At 36.9% G+C, this 19021-nt stretch overlaps 1 protein-coding gene across 1 annotated transcript in view; it reads right to left on the reverse strand.

Moving 5' to 3' along the window:
• ABI3BP (ABI family member 3 binding protein) overlaps nt 1-19021 on the reverse strand; it is a 233759-nt gene that overhangs the window by 1510 nt on the left and 213228 nt on the right. The window contains 5 exon segments of the mRNA XM_079101410.1: nt 632-754; nt 1965-2126; nt 2953-2982; nt 3684-3763; nt 14334-14442. Of these exon segments, the coding sequence (XP_078957536.1) occupies nt 632-754; nt 1965-2126; nt 2953-2982; nt 3684-3763; nt 14334-14442 (504 nt within the window).

Genomic DNA, 19021 nt, shown 5'->3' on the forward strand with positions numbered 1-19021 from the left:
ATGTTGGTATTCTTAAGTACCAATTACTGAAAAGTTTAACCAAATGATTGAAAGTATTTAAAAAAACCTCCTGGTGCTTTCTGAGTAATTTGGACAATTAATTTACCCACTTCTTCACTGCTTAGCAAGAATTAAATTAATTTTCAGTCTGTTTCAATCCATTACATGGCTTGGTGCTAATGTGTCTTTAGCAAGTTACAGAGGCTATTAATTTCTCAACACAATTGTTCTATTTTAATTGTATTCATAAGGCAAATCATACTGGCTTTCATGTATAGTAGCAATAAAATTTTCTTTAAAAAATTTTGAATAAAAAAATAAGGCAGTATGCACAGTATAACAAATGCCATAAAGTTAATCATGAATCATTTAAGTTTGGGGAATATTGATCTCATATAGCTGTTTTTGCAAATATAGGTTTTCTTGGAGTACATTTATTTATGTCTATGTAATTTTACTTGGCTCTAAGTTTCTGAGTTGAGAAACAAGTTTCTTTATCTTTTTTCTAGCCAAGTAATTAGAACAGTAGTTCTGTAGAATTCTTTTTAACTTGATCACTTTCTTCAGCTTGGTTTCTTTCTGAGTTAATATGTAAAGCCCTCTTGTTCATGAGGAGATTCAGAAAGCATACCTTCCTTTGTGGGTAACTGGTCAGAAGTGAGTTGCTGTCCTGTGCGTCCATCTAAAAACGAGTCTACAAATTGGCAGTGATCTTCTCCATGGCCCCTTTGATCACCAATGTTATAAAATTTTCCTGAAGAACCAGAAATTAAAAGAATGAAATCTTGCTTTCTTTGATATGTGACAATTCTGAAATAAATTGTTTGAAAGAATCACCTTCCTGTTCCTGTTTTTCTCCTACTCCTCTATCAGCCTAGTTCAAGCTACCAGAGTCTCCTGATTGAACCGGTGTCCCTATTTTCACTCTTTTCTCCCTCTATTCTTCCTTCTCTTCACAGACTGATTTTTTGAAGTGCAAGTGAGATATTACTACCCTCCTTAAACCTCTCCAGTGGTCTCCCACTGTACTGAGAATAAAACTTAAAACTCCTTACCCAATTTCAAAGCTCCATGTGTTCAGCCTTGCTTGCCTGATGTTCCCTTTATTGTCTCAGCTACAATAGTGGAACTTACCAGGTGTGTTCTGCATCAGTCTTTGCGTTTTTTCTGTCCTCTATCTTTTGTCCCTAGGCCTTTGTGTGGTTGCTTCCTTCTCATAATACTCTTAGCAGAAGTGATACCTTTTCAGAGCTTCCCTAAAACCATTCTAACTAAAGGCACTTCCAATCCTTGTTGAACCATTCTCTCATCCTTTTAAAAATTATCTTCAAAGCACCTGTATAAAATTCTTATTTACGTATTTTTGGTCTGTCCTTACTGAGAGGAGGAAGAAAGATATACTACATGAAAGCAGGACTATGTCTTGTGTGCTGCTTTGCCACCAGCACCTTAGAAGAGTGCCTGGCATGAAGTACATAATCACTAAAGATTTGCTAAGTGAAAAAATACTGTGTCGGGGTCATCCATGCATTATTTGTTAAAATGTTTATGAATATAGAAAATTACAACTACTGGGTATAGAGGATGGAGTTAGAGCCCTTCTGGTATCTTAAAGTTGAACTACTCTTCCCATCATTATTGTTAGGCACACTCATTTTATTATCAATATGTTTTTTTATCCTTGAATGACTGTCACAAAGTCTGATGAATATGTTAGTGCCTGTACCTTCAAGTTTGCCTTGATGGCATTGTTTCAAATTGCATTTTCATTATTTACTTCTAAATAGATGTCTTTTAAATCCTTGTTTTCTAGCAGTGTGACAATTTCAATAACGTTTTTCTCAGAGGAAAACTAAAGATGCGGAATTACCCCCTAATACCTAGAATGCTCCTTGAAAAAGCCATGTTATAGAAAACGTTTCCTGAAGGCAAAGGCTCAAAACAGGGCTGGTAGCCCTACTTACCTGTGAGAGAGTCGCTCAAATAAATCTTGTATCTTAGAGAGTTGCATAGCTGCACTCCAACAAATTTTTTATACCATGTTCTTTTGACATACTGTTTGCCCTTACATTCCGAGTAAGAGTCTGAGTTAAAGGGTCTTTCAGTCCAGATGGCATCTCTTCCTGCTGCGTAAGCAAAACATGGTTTGAGTTCAGTATCTTGACTCTTTGGTGCTGAGGAGCTGTCCTAAAAGCTTTACAAAAGCAGTCTGCAAAGTTCGTTACCAACTTGTTGATACCTGTTTTCTTCGTACTAAATTGGAGCCCAAAATACAAAGATTTAAAAAAGTAATTCCAAAATAAGTTCCTGATAGTATTAACAGTGAGATAAATCTCAGAACAGTGTGCTTTTGGCATTGAATAACCTCTGCAGTGCTAGATGTAGACTGTCTTTGAGGAACAAATTTAGATTTTCTTTTTGCAGAATGTAAAATTTAAGCAATGGCTTTAAATGTGATATGTTATTCAAAGTACAAATGAGGCAGCTTATCATTTTTTAGGGCTTTTTTTTGGTGTGTGTGTGGGGGGTAGGGTACTAGGGATTGAAGCCCTGTGCACTTTACCCATGAGCCACATCCCCAGTCCTTTCTTATTTCTTGATACAGTTCTCACCAAATTGCTAAGGCTTGCCTCAAACTTGTGATCTTCCTGCCTCAGTCTCCCAAATTGTGGGATTTATAGGTGTGTGCCACCATACCTGGCAAGGGTAGCATATTTTGACCTGGTTATTGAACAGAAAATTTCAGCTGGCCTGAACTATGCATGAAAGCAAGTTTCAAAATATCTGTCTTGTCCCTAGAACATCATAGGCTCCCAAATGTTAACCAGTGTATTAGGTAAACATTCACAACTGACAGATCTCCTAAGATGTGTAAGTGGTAAAATAGCGAAATTTTGCCAACCATGTTTGTCAGTTTATAAAAAGCATGTAGTGTTCCATTGAGACACTTACCAGAAACTGGCTCACTCACTCTCGGGTCCGCTGAGGAGAAACAGCAAACAAAAGTCAGCTATTATTAATGTCAAGTCCTAACATTCCAGTGACATGATGAAGACGAATGCTTACAGTTAAGTCTCTTGCTAAAGACTGAATTTGCAAATTTGTTTTGGAAATGGTTCTTGATTGAATCTGCGAGGTCTTCAACTGTATTTTTTATATGTGATTTCGGTAGTTGGGAGACTATTTTATACCAGCCTTCAATTTCAAAAGCCTCCTTTTAGTTTCACACAAAAGCTACTTATGGTAAAGTCACCAAGATGCCATGAACTACAGTTGCCATAAAGTTCATACAAATAATAATACCGTATGTGCAAATGTGTCTTGTTAAGGAACTGGGGCTCCCATTGTCTAGGAAATTTCACTAAAAAGATCATGAATTCCCCTTTCTTGATGTACTAATATTTTGATTCTAGGCATACAGGGGAGCATTCATTTAGTAGACTTTTGAATATACATTATGCCTTTATCTTTAATTGATGTGTCTTTCCTTTTTTCTGACGTCAAGATAAAAGAGGAAAAGCCTAAGAATACCTTCACCAATTAGTTTTTCTCTATGGATTGTTATTTAGGAATTCAAGAAACTCTTGAGTATCCAGAGTTTAGCTGGGTTTCAAATGCGCTCCCTATGCAAAACATTGCCCCTTTACATCCTTGTTGGGAACTACAATCCTTGATGGAATTACCTGATTCAGTACTGAATGCCACTGTGTTGCTGACTGGGCCTTCACCAAGTGGGTTTTTGGGTTTCACCTGGAATTCATAGCTGTGTAGGGAGAAATAAAAATAACATATTGAGGGGTAGGAAAGCAGGATTCTCTTGTTATACTGATATCCCTCCTGGCTCTATTTGAAATGATGTTGACAGTGAATGGTAATGCTCTGGAAGTAAGTTGTGGGAAGAATAATGCTTTTTAAATTTTACTTTCAAAGTATCTAAGGTTTTGTATAAGAAAAATATTGTTAATAAAAAGATGGTTGTCTTATAAAAATTAGAAATAAATGGGGAGGTTGAGAATAGACGTAGGAAAGAAGTATATGCTGAACCAAAGCTAATTTCAGCACTGAGGAACCTTACTTCCTCTAAAATGTGTCAGCTACTGCTTGGGACAAAGAAGTGTAAAAGTCCTTTTTTATTTCCTATTATAACCCTGGTATAACCTTGAACTTAAGACCATGTTCCTACTGTGGTGTTTGAACTACCTATGTTAGAACCACAAGAGAGGGTGGCAGTGGGGGAAGTTTGTTTAAAATACAGATTTCCTATCGCACCCCTGCTACTGAATCTCAGTCATTCCTGGAGGAATTTACAATACATTCCTAGTCCTGTACCCACTGACATTTGAGAACTCCTAGACTAAGCTGTGGGCACAGACACCCATGAAAAAGTTTATCTGCAAGCCTGGTTGTAGCTCCTAGGACCTGGGTCTGCCATGGATCACAGGAAGTCAGTGTCCAGAGAAGGGTTGGTAGTATTGCTCAAATGGAGCAAGCACAGATAGACTTTTTGTCCCTCAATAAGCCAGCTTCATACTAGCCAGGTTCCTCACCCTTCATTTAAAAAAAAAAACCCAAAAATCAAAAAACAAAACATGTTGGCTTAGGGTTGGACTTCCTCAACAGGACTCCCATAGCACAAGCAAGGATCAATAACTGGGATAGATTCAAACTAAAAAGCTTTCTCTCAGCAAAGGAAACTATCAACAATGTGAAGAGAGAGCCTACAGAGTGGGGGAAAATCTTGACCACTCATACTTCAGATAGAGCACTAATCTCCAGAATCTATAAAGAACTCAAAAAACTCTACACCAAGATACAAATAACCCAATCAACAAATGGGCTAAGGAAATGAACAGACACTTCACAGAACATCTACAAGCAATCAACAGATATATGAAAAAATGTTCAACATCTCTAGTAATAAGAGAAATGCAAATCAAAACTACACTAAGATTCTATCTCACCCCAATTAGAATGGCGATTATCAAGAATACAAGCAATAACAGGTGTTGGTGAGGATGTGGGGAGAAAGGTACACTCATACATTGCTGGTGGGGCTGCAAATTAGTGCAGCCACTCTGGAAAGCAGTGTGGAGATTCCTTAGAAAACTTGGAATGGAACCACCATTTGACCCAGCTATCCCACTCCTTGGCCTATACCCAAAGGACTTAAAATCAGCATACTACAGAGATGCAGCCACATCAATATTCATAGCTGCTCAATTCACAATAGCCAGATTGTGGAACCAACCTAGATGCCCTTCAATTGATGAATGGATAAACTGTGGTACATACATACAATGGAATATTACTCAGCCATAAAGAATAATAAAATTATGGCATTTGCAGGCAAATGTATGAAATTGGAGAATATCATGCTAAGTGAGATAAGCCAATCTCAAAAATCCAAAGTACGAATGATCTCCCTGATCAGTGGATGATGACACGTAGTGGGGGGTGAGAAGGAGGTAAGAATGGAGGAAGGAGGGACTGTATAGAGGGAAAAGAGGGGTAGGAGGGGTAGGGGGGAGGAAAAAACAGAATGAATCAAACACTATTATCCTATGTAAAAGTATGACTACACAAATGGTATGTCTTTACTTCATGTACAAACAGTATGTATCCCATTTGTGTACAATAAAAATAAACTTTAAAAAAATCAAAAAACAAAAAAACCCCAATATCCTTTAGAATCATAAGGACTTTTCTATCCCTAAGAATTATTAAATTGTGCAGTATTTGACAAATTTTATTTATAAGATGCATAGAGAATACTTTGGAAATTTAAATAGTAAAGTGATTTGTCATTTGCCTAAAAGTGGTTTTCTTTCAGCAGCAAAGTTAACAGCAGAATAAATAAATTTAAAACTAACCTGAATTAACTGACAGTACTATGTGAGTCCCAGAAGTACATGATTTTTGGTATAGATGGTACCAAGATAGCAATAAAAAAAGAACTTTCTGAGTCTCAAGGAGTCACTTTCTTGATCCCTGTGGTGTTTCATTAGAATAGTTAGAATCTAGTGTAAGATTTTAACATTACAACAATGGCGAACACTTTTTTAAATGCTTCCTATGTGTCAGATCCATAAATCATTCTGCATATATAAAGTAATCCAACACAAAAACCCTGTGCAGCATTATTCTAAATTTTAGCTGAGAATAATGAGGCCCATAACTACTATACAATTACTGTCTTTGCTTTTTCCAACTTCAAAACTTTGTGAAATGGGAATTAAAACTTACATTTCCTTTAGGATTTTTAATAAGTGAATGCAAATGAAAGCATTTTGTAAATTGAACAATTGATGTAAGATATCATTGTCGTTTACCATAAGAAATGCTGACATGAAAACATGTATGCCATTCATACATGTAGTCCATTCATATATGGACTATTTTTCAGAGATTCAAAAACACAACAAAAGCAAAGTTCATAAAATTGGTGAATTGAAAATGGAAGGGAAAAGAAATCACAGGCATCTGGAGTTTGATTCATGTGGAAATGCATTCCACATTCATTCCAGGCCATTGCCTGCAGTGCTGCGGCTTGGCCAAATCTGATTGTTGAAATCATCCCTGTGTCTTTTTATTTCAGTTATTTACACTTACGCTTCATTTGTAGCATGCCTACAAATATTCATAAGCTACTTTTCCTGGTGTTTGCCAGCCTTTTATGATACTTGACAAGTTGTGAAGAAATAATTTTAAACTGAGTTTAATTAACAACCTGAGGACATTTTTTGACTGATTAAATTTTATATAAACAAAGTTTGTGATGCCAAAATCTTTCCCCAAAACCACTTTTTGTCATGAGATGAACACATAGATCTTTAACATCTCAAAGAAAATATTGATCATACTTAGGAGACAGTAGAGGATGCTGCTTAAAAGTTTTTAGCCAATGAAATTCTTCGAAATTTAAAAAAAGAAATAATTTTAGAAGCTAAACTTGAAAACATTCTAAAAATATTAGAACTAAAAGTCAAAGATACAAAATAAGAGAATATAAGAAAATTGGAGGATTATTCTAGAGAGTTTAGTACTCAACTAGTAGGAATTCTAGAAAACGGGGAAGGGATAGTAGAAAATTACTGCAGAAATCATATAAGAAATTTCCTAGAACTAAAAGATGAGTTTCCATATGGAAAAGGCTGATTGTGTGCCCAGCAAAATGAAAAAAAGAAAAGAAAGGATTAAAGTGCATGAGTTGCAAAATTTCAGAGTTCTGAAGGGACTTATCTTTATAAGATAAAAAGTTCTTATCTTTATAAGATACTAACAACTGAGAACAAAACAGTGGGTTCCATTCAAAGTATTCAGTACCAAAATGATGTTCAACTTCTTAGTAGTAACAGTGGAAGTTAGAAAAAAAATGAAACAATGCCTTCAAAAGTAAATTGAACAGCTGATGTAGGATGTCACTGTCATTTACCATAAGAAATGCTGACATGAAAACATGTATGCCATTCATACATGTAGTGAGAGAAGAATGGAGGAACTTTAGATTACCAAGAGGGAGATGAGAGGGAAGTGGGGTATGAAAAATGGTGGAATGAGACAGACATCATTACCCTATGGACATGTATGATTCCATGAATGGTATGAATCTACATCGTGCACAACCATAGAAATGAAAAGATGTACCCCATTTGTGTACAATGAATCAAAATGCAGTCTGTAAAAATAAAAAAGAAGTCTTCATTTTATCATGATTCTATCCAACACCAATGATATCAAAGTAAAACATGGACTTTTAAAAGCATATAAATAAAAAAAAAAGTCTTAAATATATTTTCCCAAGATATGTTTCTACAGAAGCCACAAAATGAGGGAGTAAACAAAGGAGGGAGACATGGCTACAGGAATTAGGGGATTCAACATAGGCAAAAGATGATGGCAAGGGATTTGGAAAGAGGTGTTTCCTAAAACAAACAACCTGAGAACAAAGAGATGGTGTGTTTGACCATTTCGAGAAATGGTTGGTCTAGAAATAGGAATTTAATTAAGAGAAGAAATAGCTAGAGGAATTTAAAAAAACGTTTGCTTCTTGGAAACAGACTTTAAGAGTAGAAAGGAACTGCTTTTCTAGAATTTGAGTTTTAATACTGTTTTAGACTTGCAGCATGGTCCAGTAGTTAAGTCTATTTTTCATTAAGTAATACAAAATACCTGGGGCAACCTACTTTAAAGAAAATAGGTATATTTTGGCTCATGGTTCTTGAGGTACAAGGTCTAGCAGTCACATCTGTTGATGGCATTTTTGCTTACAGAGTCCTGAGGTGGCACTAAGCATCACATGGTGACGGCCAAGTCATGTGTCTGAATCTCTTTATAAAGCCATGAGGATTCAACCATGGGAGCTTCACCCTGTTCTGTGTAACCCTAACCAAAGGCCCTACCTCTGAACACCATTGTCAAATTAAGTTTCCACCCTCTTAATACCTCACCAAGGGGATTAAACTTAAGCATGAGTTCATGGAGACAAACCAGAGTAAAGAAAAATATGTATGTATATTTCTGGAAAAAATGAAAATTAAAAACATTTATAAAACCTACTGTAACAAAAATGAATATTTAAATGAATATCTACAAGGAGTGCTGTACCAATGGCAAGCCTTCAAGCCTCATTGAGAATAATCCAAGTACATTAACACCCCCTTGCAGGATGCCATGCCGTGCTGTACCTGAGATGGTGTAGATCCTAGCAGAAATAGTCTTTCCATTTATCCCAACCACAAGGTGTTATGGTTCAGTGGTTAAGGACATGTGTTCTCAAGCCAGAAAGATGTGTTCAAAGCCCACTAATGTGATTTTTTAAGGTAAGTTGAACTTTCTAACCTTGTTCTTCATACATAAAAATTAGGATAATATAATTTATGAGAATAATAGTTATTATAACCTCATAAGGACATAAAAATATCTGAGGTTTTTGTGAGAATTCAATGAGGTAATGAATGTAAATGCAAGGTACCTGATACATAATGATATATAATATATATTAGCTAGTGTCTCTACAGGATTTTGTTTTTAAATAAGAGGTTCCTTTGTTATTGGGGAATTTGACAAACACTTCCACAGAACTCCCAATGTAGAATTCTTTGATGTCAACATACTTGCTTTGACTATAAGGGTCCATGACCCTTAGTGAATAAATCTGCCTACATTCAAATAGCTCCATAGGCTAAGAAAGAGAAAAGTTAGATTTCATTAAAGAGTCTAGAAAGCTCTAAAACATGATCCTAAATGGCAAAGAGGGTAGAGTTGGAGACCAACAATTTTGAAAGCAACGATGAAAATCAGCATAAGAATTTTAAAATATGCCAGGCGCAGTGGTGCACACCTGTAATCCCAACAACTTGGGAAGCTGAAGGCAGGAGGATCAATCATAAATTCAATGTCAGACTCGGCAATTTACTGAGGCCCTAAGCAACTTAGCAATTTTATATTAAATAAAATATAATGTGGGCTGGGGGTATAGCTCAGTTGGTAGAGTGCTTGCCTTGCAAGCACAAGGCCCTAGGTTCAATCCCCAGTACTGCAAAAAGAGTAAATAAATAAATATAATATAAAATAAATACATCAATTCATTGAAGAGTAAAAATCTAGGATTTTAAACAGTATGATTTGTGGTTCACAAGCTAAATTGTCAGAGATGGGACTATCTACCCTTTAGTATCTAGCCTTAGATGAACTTCTCAAACAATGGAATGGGGGTAAAGCCCCAAGGATCTAGCTGGAACAGACACTTCTGTCATTTTCTCTTCCCTTTCCTTCTATTCTTGCCCAACATATAGAGCTGAACTATAGTTTTCATTGTTTGATGAACTTTTTAGTTACATACTCTCTATTTGTTTAAAAACCTAGTTTGACAAGAGCCACATAAACCTCAAGCAAACTAATGTTTATATGGAAAGGCCACCCTATAATAGTTTGGCAAGCTGATTTTATCCCTATTGCAGTCTTAAAATATTACTACCCCATTTAAGGGGTTTCCACCACAGTGAGAGAAATGGAAAAGCAGAATAAGGAAGGAGGGGGGAAAAAAAAGTAAGAGCCACTCAGGGGAATAGGGAAATGCAGTTAACCAGTTGGTGTGATTGTCTCCAGGGACATTGTAAGCATATAGTAAGCATTTCTGGAGACCTGCCACATGTGAAGTCATTGTGTAGATTTGGGCATACAGGTAAGGAGCAAGGGGGCAGGGCTGTGCAGACACAACACCTGTTATAGCAGCTATTCAAGTCTGAGGCAGAGGATTGAGAATTTGAGGCCGGTCTGGGCAATGTAATGAGACACCACTTCAAAAATAAAATAAAATAAAATAAAATAAATCAGGGACAGAAGGGAGAGCAGGGAATCAGCAATCACAGAGAATCATAAAGTAGCTGCCATTACACCCTCAGGGACATTTCTTGGGTCCTCCGTTTCTGTGGGTATTAGAAATTTCAGATTTGGAAATTCCAGCACTTCTAATTCTGTAGTGCTGCCATGATGTCCGCTCAGCCCCTCCCCAGATACCAAGGAATTTGAAGAAAATGTAATAAAAATATATATGGTAATGTGAGAGGAAGAATTGCTGTCTTTATAGACTAGTGAAGTTCTATGCTCTGAGAGAACTGGGCTTTGGCCTGATGAAAAGTTGCTAAACTTCTTTAACAAGGAAGAAATAGCTCTTCTGCTGCCTACACCTATAATAAAACTAAATAAAACGTCTGATGTTTTGGCCACTTGTTTTATTTCTATCTACAAAGCCCTTGAGAAGAGATGTTGAAAATACAGAATTTGAAGACCAGAATTTCACAAAAACACTATGAAAAGGGTATAATGGCTATTCCTCATGTCTGTTTCATTCAGCCAGATTTACAGTTGTATAAGGAGTTGCTGCCTCTCTTCTAGCTTATCCTCAGTACCAACATTTTATTAAACCAAACAACATAAACAAGAGTCCCAACCAATCATTGCTGCCTCTTTGGTAAGTTTTAGTCTCAGGGGCTGTTCTCCAAAATCCTCCTTCACTGACAAAGGAAAAAAAAAAAAAAAAAAAAAAAAAAAAAAAATACTTGAACCGATGAAATGAATTTGATTTATCCTAATTATCAGAGCACGTGTTCCATAGGTTAGGAAATTGCTGGATCACATTTATGTCTGGCACACATGCAACAAATTCTTCAGATTTTCAATAAGTGAGGGGAGAAGGGGACTTTTTGGAACAGAAATGTAGATAAGGACTTTTTTAGGATGCAGTGATTGTGTGTCTATTCATATTGGCAAACAGTTCATCAGGCCCATCAATGCATATTATCAAAATGTGTGCTAAAACCAATTTATCCAAAAAAAATTGTAGACTGGAGCTAGAGTCAAAGTAAAGTGTTTTACTGAAACTATTATGTATGAGACTGATCTAGGTTTTAGTTTCACTTTCAGTCCCAGTTTTCTCACCAACTTCTCTCACGGTTTTGGCTACCACAGGATTGTCAGATACAAGAGAATTTAGAGATCAGCCAATCCACACCTTCAGGCTCTGTAAGAATTGGTGCAAGACTTCTTGTTTAAAACATGCTTTATCAGTTCCTCTGTTCACAGAACTGAAAATAATCAGCAGTCTTGCAAAGCGGTTTGCTCTGGACAAGAGGGTCTCCTTTTAATATTTTTCTTTTAGTTCAACAAGAGCCACACATTGCCTAAAGAGAGAGGATTGGTGTTCTTGGATGACTATAAGGAAGGAGAGGAATAAATAAATGGAAAGCAAATATTGGGGAATGGGTTAGATGAATTTAGTTGGCTACCAACATCTACATTTTATTTTAGGAATGAGAGATGGGTCCTCTAAAGAGAGAGACTGGGGTTTGTCTGTGTTAGCAGATCTCCTTTGCCTCACTTAACTGAATATTATGTGTCCCCTTCCCTGTGCACACTTGTGACCACATCCCACTGCAGCTGCCGGCAGGCATGGTGGGATGTGGTCTCCTTGGGCTGGGGAGACCCTGTGCTGCCTTTGGAGCTGCACCCATGTGTCCCAGGGTGGCCACGAGGCTCTACTCTACAGACAGGAACATCTAATGCCAGATGTGGAGTTGAACTCTCCTATCAGCAAGACAGCTGCTGGCCCCTTACTGTGAGAAAGTTCTGGAGTTTTTTCTGAATAGATATAAACCTGTCTAAATTATTAAAAACAGGCAGGTTGACTTTCCCTGTAAGAAGGAAAAAGGGAGCATTGTGGTTTTGTTTCCAAGACAGTGTGTGACCATTTCACATTTCTGACTACAACCAGTCTACAAATCTTTAATCTCTGCCTTACCCCTCCGGGGTTAAATGATCTAACACCAAGCTCTACATCCATGCTGGTGTGTAATAATCAGCCAGTAACTATCCTCTGTTTTCAGATGTCACATTTTCTTGTTAGGTCAAGTGGTGGAATATGCTGCTAAAATAAATGATTCATATGTATCTGCAAGTAGCACAATGCAGCTATAGAAATTCTTTGAGAAGCTATTGTCTTCCAGTTATTAATTAGGGAATCCCAAAACCCTGAGGGAATTTAACAGCTGTAATTCAATTGCTCCTGTCCAGACACATGCTATTCTCTCTGACACTCTTGTCTCCTATCACAATCATCTGGTTAGCTCAGCTCTCTTCTACTCATTCTGTAAGCCTGAGCCCAGCTGTCACCTCTTCTAAGAAAAGTTTCCTAATTTCCCCAGACTTGGTGAAGTGCCATTCACTCTGAGCTCCCACAACATCTTGGGCATACTTCTCCCAGGGCTCTTGCCGCTTGGTAGAGAAAACTTGGTCATTAGCTGCCTTTCGCTCACCTCGAACCTATGGGCAGGCACCAGGTTTCTTCCTGTTTGTAGCCACAACACCAAGCACAGTGCTATGCACATCATTGTCACTTAATAAATGTTAGCTGGATGGAAAGGCAAACCTTTTACAAACAAATTGGGCTTCAAATGTCACTGGAATAACTGTTCTACATTTTGGTGCACTGTGAGAAGTTCTGAGGACAGCCCGATTCAGAAAAGGAACACAATGCACATTTAGAAACTGGACGACTTTCAATGAATGCATTGTATACACGGGTCGCTTTTTATTAAGTGGAATAAGAAGTAGAAAACTGAAGAGAAATACCATCCAAGTTTTGTAAGCACAAATCTACCTATTAAAAAGACCAAATTAAATGATGCTTTTTCTCTTTTACTCTTTCTTTAAAATATATTATGGTACAAATAGGCATGTGCTCTGTCTCTCTCAATCTTGTCTAAGGAAATAGAACCAAGACCATCAAGTGGTTTTGTATTGAAATATGTGCTTATCTTGGCTGATTTAAATCATTCAAGAAAATTGGCAGTTAGAAAAATTTCCACAGCTCAAAATAGAAAACTTAAGAAAAAATCACATTTGTGGAAGAAGTAGTATTTTTGCAATATAGGACTAAAGTTTATACACAGCAAACCATCTATAATGAATTAGATGCTTCTTTTCACAAAAAAGATAAGATGAATTTTCCTACTACAGAGCAAAAATGGGCTGTCACTATCAATACCCAATTCGACTCAGTGAATTGATGACAGAGAGAGGTATTAGAAGTGAAACTTAGGGGAAAATAAGGAAACTCCTTCTTGAAACTTCCTTACTATATTCCCAGAAATATCTAAGACCCTTGTTTTTTTTTTTTTTTCAATAATGAAATGAACTGATAAAATATTGGTATTTTAGATTTAAAGAAGAATCACAAAATGATACCTGGTATCAATGTGTAATAAGGGATACCTAGAAAAGTACCTTATCATACAGCAATGTTAAAAATATGCAATTCCACTGTCAAACTCTATTCTCATTTTATCATGATAAAAGTCCCAGGATCACTGAATCTGAGACCAGTATTGTGTTAAGTTATTTGAAGTATTAACTATTAAAAGATCTCACCTACATGTTATCACAGGGTCCCCACTTCCTTACCTTCCGTTTTCTACCGTGGGAGCCAAATCCTTTCGTGCTTCAAATCTACTTTACATCATGCACAACCCAGTTCATTTCTGACCCAGAGATACTTTGGTATTTAATACCAACATTTAATATCAATGTCCTTCTATTTTGTTATGCTGCCAAGTGCCCTGATAACTTACACCACCATCTTGTTGGCCCCTGTGCCCCCAACAATACTTGCCTATTTTCAAAACATGACTCCAAAGGTATTTATGTCTTGTTCAAAAAGCTAGAGTGAAATGTAAATTAGAACTTCCCTTATGCTGGAGAAGATGACATCATTCTACGTCTTCTTGTGGTTATGATTTCTGCACTCCAAACTCACCTGCAGTAGCACTGGGGCTTACCTTGTGTCTGGTTTCAGATTTTCTACTGTAGAGAAGGTTTGATTTGTAACTTGAATGGACTTGTTCTTCCCACTGAATGACCCATTTTCTCTGGATATAACTTCATATTCTGTAAAAGTGAAAACAAAAACAAACAAAAAAACCTTAGACACTTGCCTTCATATCCCAAATGATTTAATTTTTCTTAAAGTTAACAGCATAATAGAGCCACATACATAAGGGTGAGCAACTAAGATTGTACTTCTAGAGACATACTGATCTTACTCATCAGCAATTTCCAGATGGAGTGGTCACCAGCTGACGAAGGTTCCAAAAGCATTTTGAGAGATGCTTACAGACTAATTCTGCTTTCCCTTTACCAGAGCAGAGGAAGGTCTGGTAACTGGTGAAGACTGATGACCCTCTTGTGGTTGCTTTGGGCATAGAGTCCATGATTCTTTAGGTAAGTCAGAAAGTTTGCCAGTGTCAGGAAGCCCAGTTTGGGGAAAGCTCCGTATCAGGGACTGTGCTTGCCTAGAAACCATGTTCCTCCTCTATGGGGCTCTACAACAGAGTTGGGTTTAGGCCACTAAGGATGTGATACTGCAGCAAAAAGAATTCTTTGAGCTTAAAGCCATATCAACAAATAACTGTTAACCAAATAATAAACTCCTTTATTAGAGTTCATTATTTGGAACTATAGAATTAGGAGAATTTTGTACCTACTAACAAAAGTTATGCTCCCTTGGTAATTTTCTTTATATTAAAAAATATATCCTTAAAGCCTACACATGGATATGCATAAATTTCACTTACATGTTTCTATCAACTTATAGGGACCACCAAAAGAGAAAGACTTTCAGAATAAGAGACTTTAATTTACAGATTTGTTAGTTGGTTTTCCCTGTTCTCAGTTGGGATTTAGCTTAATGCATGTGATAATATGACAGAGCTACAAAACAAACTACACCTCCCCACTCAAAATCAGCCCCATGGATATGAAGAAATACACACAAACAGGGCATCACATAAGGTAGGGAGGCAGTAAAAGAGCTGCCAAGTTAGAGGGTTTTTGCAATTGTACTAAGACCAAAGGTGTAAGATGAACTCTGGAAATAAAACCAAAACCAGAATAAGCTAGGAAGACCAAAAATCTCTCACTTCAATCTGGGAAGGACTATTAATAGCTTATTTTAAAAACCCAAAAAGGAGGATGACTTTTTCTGAACATTTGCTAAATGATCATTCTTCCGGAAACCCAAAGTTAAAGTTGAAGACAGGGGCCACTGTATCTGGACAACAGCAGAGCAGTTACTGAAGGACTAGTCACTGACTGAGTACTACCTTACTCAGACTCCCTTCTGACCTCGACTTATTACCCCATTGGCTATTTTAGTAGAGAGTGGAAAGGGAGGGAGAAGAGGATGTTAAATTCAAATCAGTCTGTTTTATATCTATATCTCAGAAGGGATATTTGCAGTTGTTAAAATGTAAGTTAAAAAAAAAAAAATAAAGGGTGGGGGGAACCAAATGACTGAAGTAAAGAGACAAACCAAGCCACGTGAGTTTTCCCATCTGCAGAATGTCAACGATATCTCTTCATGGTGTTGCTTATGTGGGTTATATTAAGAACAAATGGAAAGTGCCTAGTAGTATTTTGCATGATTTTGTTCAACAGGTCATACTTATTATCATTGTTGCTTTTATTGATTCTTATCCCTGAGTTGTGTTTTGAAAATAAGGCCATGAAAATTTTAAAAGATTCCATTCCGAAAGATTCAAATGCTGCTTAGTCATCAAAAAACCAATTTCTTAGGAAACTCTACTATTTTTATGAAGTCTAGTTAATTATGCACCAAAGTAATCACCTTCAAAAAACATCTTTGGCTTGGGACATTCCTTGTTAACTGTGGGCTCTCCTCCTTAGTGTTAACCTGGACTTTTGGTAGTTAAACTTCTGGTACATATCTTCTCTAATTTTCATTTGCTTAAAGTTATAAAAGTTTGTTTACCGATATTTTTTCCCCTGGAGATTAGCGTTTTCAAAATGGACTTAGAAGCTTGCTTTATAATCAAAGAGATTTAGAATTTCTCTAAGGATTCTAACTTTTGAATTTATACTTGTCTTGTGCTTTGAAAATTTATCTTTCATTTTTGACACTTTAAAGGGATAACTTTTCATATGTCTACCAACTTTAAACTTGCTCCTACTATTACTCTATTGACAAACATTAACAGTTATGTTTCATATTCAAATTTCATGTTTAATTTTTTCCTCAGGATAAATTGATAATAATGAACATTGTTGTTGTTATTATTATCATTATTATTATTATTGAAACTAAGGCTCAAAGAGTTACTAGACCATAGCTGACCTGGGATTTAAATCTATGTCAGTATGCTCTTGGAATATCACACTGCAGCAAATTATAACTAACCTAATTTGACACTGTACAAGGACCCAAGCTACACCAATTTCTTAATGCACCTTTTTACACTTGAGAGTAGAAGGGATATATAGAGGCAACTAAGTTTGAATATATTCAGTGAAGGGGAATGTGTACTTGTCAGCTAAAAGATTACTGATAGAACTCAACCCTGGAAATAGGGGCTACAGTTCATTTTTTTGTTATTTTACTCAATTCCTTATTGCAAAACCAGTTCTGTGGTTTTGAACTTTTTGAACTGCTGATTTGTAAACAATCATGTTTGAAATCAAGAAGTATTTGATGTAATACTAAAATAAACAAAAAATGGGAAAAATAGAGCAGATCATTATGGCAAATGTTCTAATAGTTAAATATGAAGTAGGAGAATGGTGGTTAAATAAGGACTTATTTCTATTTAGATAATCCTATGGATAAAGAGAAGTGGTCCTTGCTCATGAAATTGTTATAATAAGTCATGTATCTTGTGAAAAAATTCCCAGCAGCCTATTAACATCTAGAAACATTATAAAAGTAGTCAATTAGATTTATAAAGTATAATCTATTTATAATTCTTAGAAATTATAAATTTACATAATTAAAATATTAGTACAGATGAATCAGAAAGGAAAATACTACAACCTTAAAGAGTTAAATCAGATATTATCCAAGAAGGTATCTGTTAGATAATTAGATTAACCAATTCTAATTTCATATTCTACATCTTTAGGGTAAATGAAATTTCAGAGACTATTTGGCTTTAAGGAAACAGCCCCAGACTTTCACAGGACCTCCTTATTATCAAAGTAAAAGGACAGAAAGTTTTAGATGTTTTAATCCAATATAGATACTCAATGCTAATGGACTGATTTTTATGTATTGGGATGGTAGTACCAGCAGGCATGGTCTCAGGTAAACAAGCAGGACTAGGCATGTGGGAGAAACCCACGCGGGGGCTGGTTCTTCCTCCAAGCAAAGGCTAACTTTGCAGGAGAAAGGGAAGTGCACATGGTATGGTAGAGAGGGCCAGCTAAGCAAAGATAAGCCACTTAAACTGGAAGTTGCCGAGATCACAAGGTTTGGTTAAGGAGAAATAGCTGTTGTTTTCCCCTTACATTTTCAAAGCAGGAAATGTTTTCAGCAGATCCTGAATCTCCCACCCTGTGCACTGCTCCTTTCTACTGCTGACAGCTTCTTGTTGTCCCTTTTACTCCTGGTACCAGGTACCTGGCAGCAGGAACCACACGGACACAGGCAGGCTATTTGCAGTGTTCTCCACTGACCTAGGCATTGGTCTTTATTCCTACTTTTCATCTCATGTTTGACTCTCTGTTCACTATTGCAGAATCAAATTGCCATATAAGCAGTTCAAAGAATAGAGCCAGGGGTTTTTATTTTTCACAATGATTTTTAGAGGGATTTGATGACGCATCTGGGAGAATCACAATTTCCTGAGATGAGCAAAAAATCACCCAGGAATTGATTTTTAAAATTCAATTTTTCTAAAGACAGTCCTAGGCCAGTTTAGAAGTTGGGCTGATAAAAGGAAATCTAGTTTAAATATCATAAGCAGTGGCAAACTCTTTGTGTATATTCTTGATAGTGAAAAGACCAGCTGTGTCTGTCTTCAAATTGTAAAAGAGGGTTTTGAGAGGAGATAGAAGGGGTACAGCTTAAAGAGATCTTTTGTATTAACAGGGAGCCTGATACAAGGACAAAGGTGGTGTTTCCCATCCCATCACACTTTTGACAATGTGCCTTAAGGTCAGCAGAATTCTGCTAGGACTTGCTACTCCTCAGATGGCCTTCCCTTATCAGTTTGGCCAGGGTACCTGCTCCAGAGAACTTGTGCTGTCAGAGCTTCCCACTGAGGCAGGGGCAAAGGACAGGTAGCTGGTAATCGAAGAAAAGGAAATGGGTTGCTCACAGCTAACCTCTAGATCACACTTCCCCCACTCACCCAGCTGTTAACACCTCCACCTCCTGTGGAGGTGGTGGGAAGGACTGCATTTTCCAATTCAAGTGATTGCCTTCTAGGGCTGCTCTTTCCTGCTTTTGAGCATGTATGCAGGAAAGAAAAAGAAGGTGGGGTTCTATAAAAAAGCAAGACACACCCCCTCCCAGGGCACCAACTCTGGGTCCCAGCTTCTCTCTGGAGAAGTCTGCTAGCTCTGTTCTGTCTCTTTAATAAAACTTGCTTTCTATACTTGCCTCCATGCTTCTCAGGGGTTTAATCTTCCAGAAAACGAGGACCCGATCCTGATTTCCTAGACAAGTATCACC

The sequence above is a fragment of the Sciurus vulgaris genome (assembly GCF_902686455.1).
Source record: "Sciurus vulgaris genome assembly, chromosome: 10".
In the NCBI taxonomy this organism is placed as follows: domain Eukaryota; kingdom Metazoa; phylum Chordata; class Mammalia; order Rodentia; family Sciuridae; genus Sciurus; species Sciurus vulgaris.